This window comes from Nannospalax galili, unplaced genomic scaffold (genome assembly GCF_000622305.1).
Source record: "Nannospalax galili isolate Female #2095 unplaced genomic scaffold, S.galili_v1.0 scaffold55, whole genome shotgun sequence".
NCBI classification, from domain to species: Eukaryota; Metazoa; Chordata; class Mammalia; order Rodentia; family Spalacidae; genus Nannospalax; species Nannospalax galili.
The window spans coordinates 1,583,859-1,585,696 of record NW_008337640.1 but is presented as its reverse complement, the minus strand read 5'-3'; the positions used below and the strand labels follow the sequence as shown (position 1 = coordinate 1,585,696).

Sequence of the window (1,838 nt, the reverse complement as noted above, 5' to 3'; positions counted from 1 at the left end):
AAAGACGTCTTTTTTTTTTTTAGCAGCAAATTTTGTTTTTTGTTTTTTTTTTTAACCCCCTTCCCACAGATCCCATCTCAAATCATTCTGTTACCACCATTCCAACAGGTCGAGGAGAGCTTAGACACCTTCCTCTGCCTTCTTTTTTTTTCTTTAATTTTTTTTTTTTGCATCAGTATTAATGTTTTTGCATACTTTGCATCTTTATTCAAAAAATGTAAACTTTCTTTGTCAATCTATGGACATGCCCATATATGAAGGAGATGAGTGGGTCAAAAAGGGATATCAAATGAAAAGCTAGGGGCCACGATGGGAAATTGAAGCGGTGCATTACATTGCCAGGATAATGTGCCACTAGAAATGATGGTGTAAAGGCTTAATTTTTTTCGTTTTTTTTTTTTTTGTTGTTGTTTTTTTTTTTTTTTAAGAAAAGTTTTTACGATGTATTTTGTGAGGCAGGTTTACAACACTACAAGTTTTGACTAAGAAGGAAAGCGAGAAGAAAAAAAAACACCAATACCCAATTTAAAAAAAAGATCATAGTCTTAGGAGTTCATTTAAACCATAGGAACTTTTCACTTATCTCATGTTAGCTGTACCAGTCAGTGATTAAGTAGAACTACAAGTTGTATAGGCTTTATTGTTTATTGCTGGTTTATGACCTTAATAAAGTGTAATTATGTATTACCAGCAGGGTGTTTTTAACTGTGACTATTGTATAAAAACAAATCTTGATATCCTTCAGAAGCACATGAAGTTTGCAACTTTCCACCCTGCCCATTTTGTAAAACTGCAGTCATCTTGGACCTTTTAAACACAAATTTTAAACTCAACCAAGCTGTGATAAGTGGAATGGTTACTGTTTATACTGTGGTATGTTTTTGATTACAGCATACAATGCTTTCTTTTCCAGTTGTCTTTGAGAATAAAGGAAAAAGAATCTTCAGATGCAATGGTTTTGTGTAGCATCTTGTCTATCATGTTTTGTAAATACTGGAGAAGCTTTGACCAATTTGATTTAGAGATGGAATGTAACTTTGCTTACAAAAATTGCTATTAAACTCCTGCTTAAGGTGTTCTAATTTTCTGTGAGCACACTAAAAGCGAAAAATAAATGTGAATAAAATGTACAAATTTGTTGTGTTTCTTTATGTTCTGAGGCTGAGGCTTCTAGGTCGTAGGCTACTTTTTAGGAAGATCTTGCATGCCATCAAGAGTAAATCTGGTTGTGGTTTTTAATCTCAAGTTTTCAAGCTCTGGAATTCATTTTCTGCAGTGTCAGACAACATGTATAGGAAGGCCTTATACCATGTCAACTGTTAACCATTTATCTGCTTTTAGTTTGCATTTAAAATTGAAACTTATTTTCACTGTAGTTATATAGCATGTCAGATTGTCATTTAGGACAAAAGTGGTATGACCCTAAGACTATTTAAAATGTCTTATGAGACTATTTCATAAAACCATTTTCTTGTCATACAGGTCCAGAAATTTAAAATTTATATTGAATAAGAGTGTTGAGTTCGAACCACACATAGGTCATGAAAAGATGGCCAGATAGGTTTAAAATTTGATGGTGTGTTCCCTGCCTGTAATGCTTAGCACTTGGCCAGTATCCAAATTATTATTCTAATTATGTGCTATACTTTAGGAGGTTTCTGTAAGGAAGTAGTGGTTGTTGAATGGACAGCATTGTCAGTTTATGGGCCATTAGCATAGTTGCAAGCTGTGTTTTTGTTTTTGTTTTGAATGAAAGTGTTAACATCATGTTATTCAAAGGAAAAGATAGAGATTAATACTTCTTTATACAGTAATACTTAGTAGTTAACCTCTGCTCT

The 1,838-nt window shown here is 33.1% G+C and overlaps 1 protein-coding gene across 1 annotated transcript in view; it reads left to right on the top strand.

Annotated features, from left to right (window-relative positions):
* Positions 1-1,496, top strand: part of Marcks (myristoylated alanine rich protein kinase C substrate) — a 4,590-nt gene extending 3,094 nt beyond the window's left edge. Inside the window, 1 exon segment of the mRNA XM_008832666.2 lies at positions 1,483-1,496. Coding sequence (XP_008830888.1) covers positions 1,483-1,496 — 14 coding nt within the window.
* The last annotated feature ends 342 nt before the right edge of the window (positions 1,497-1,838 follow it).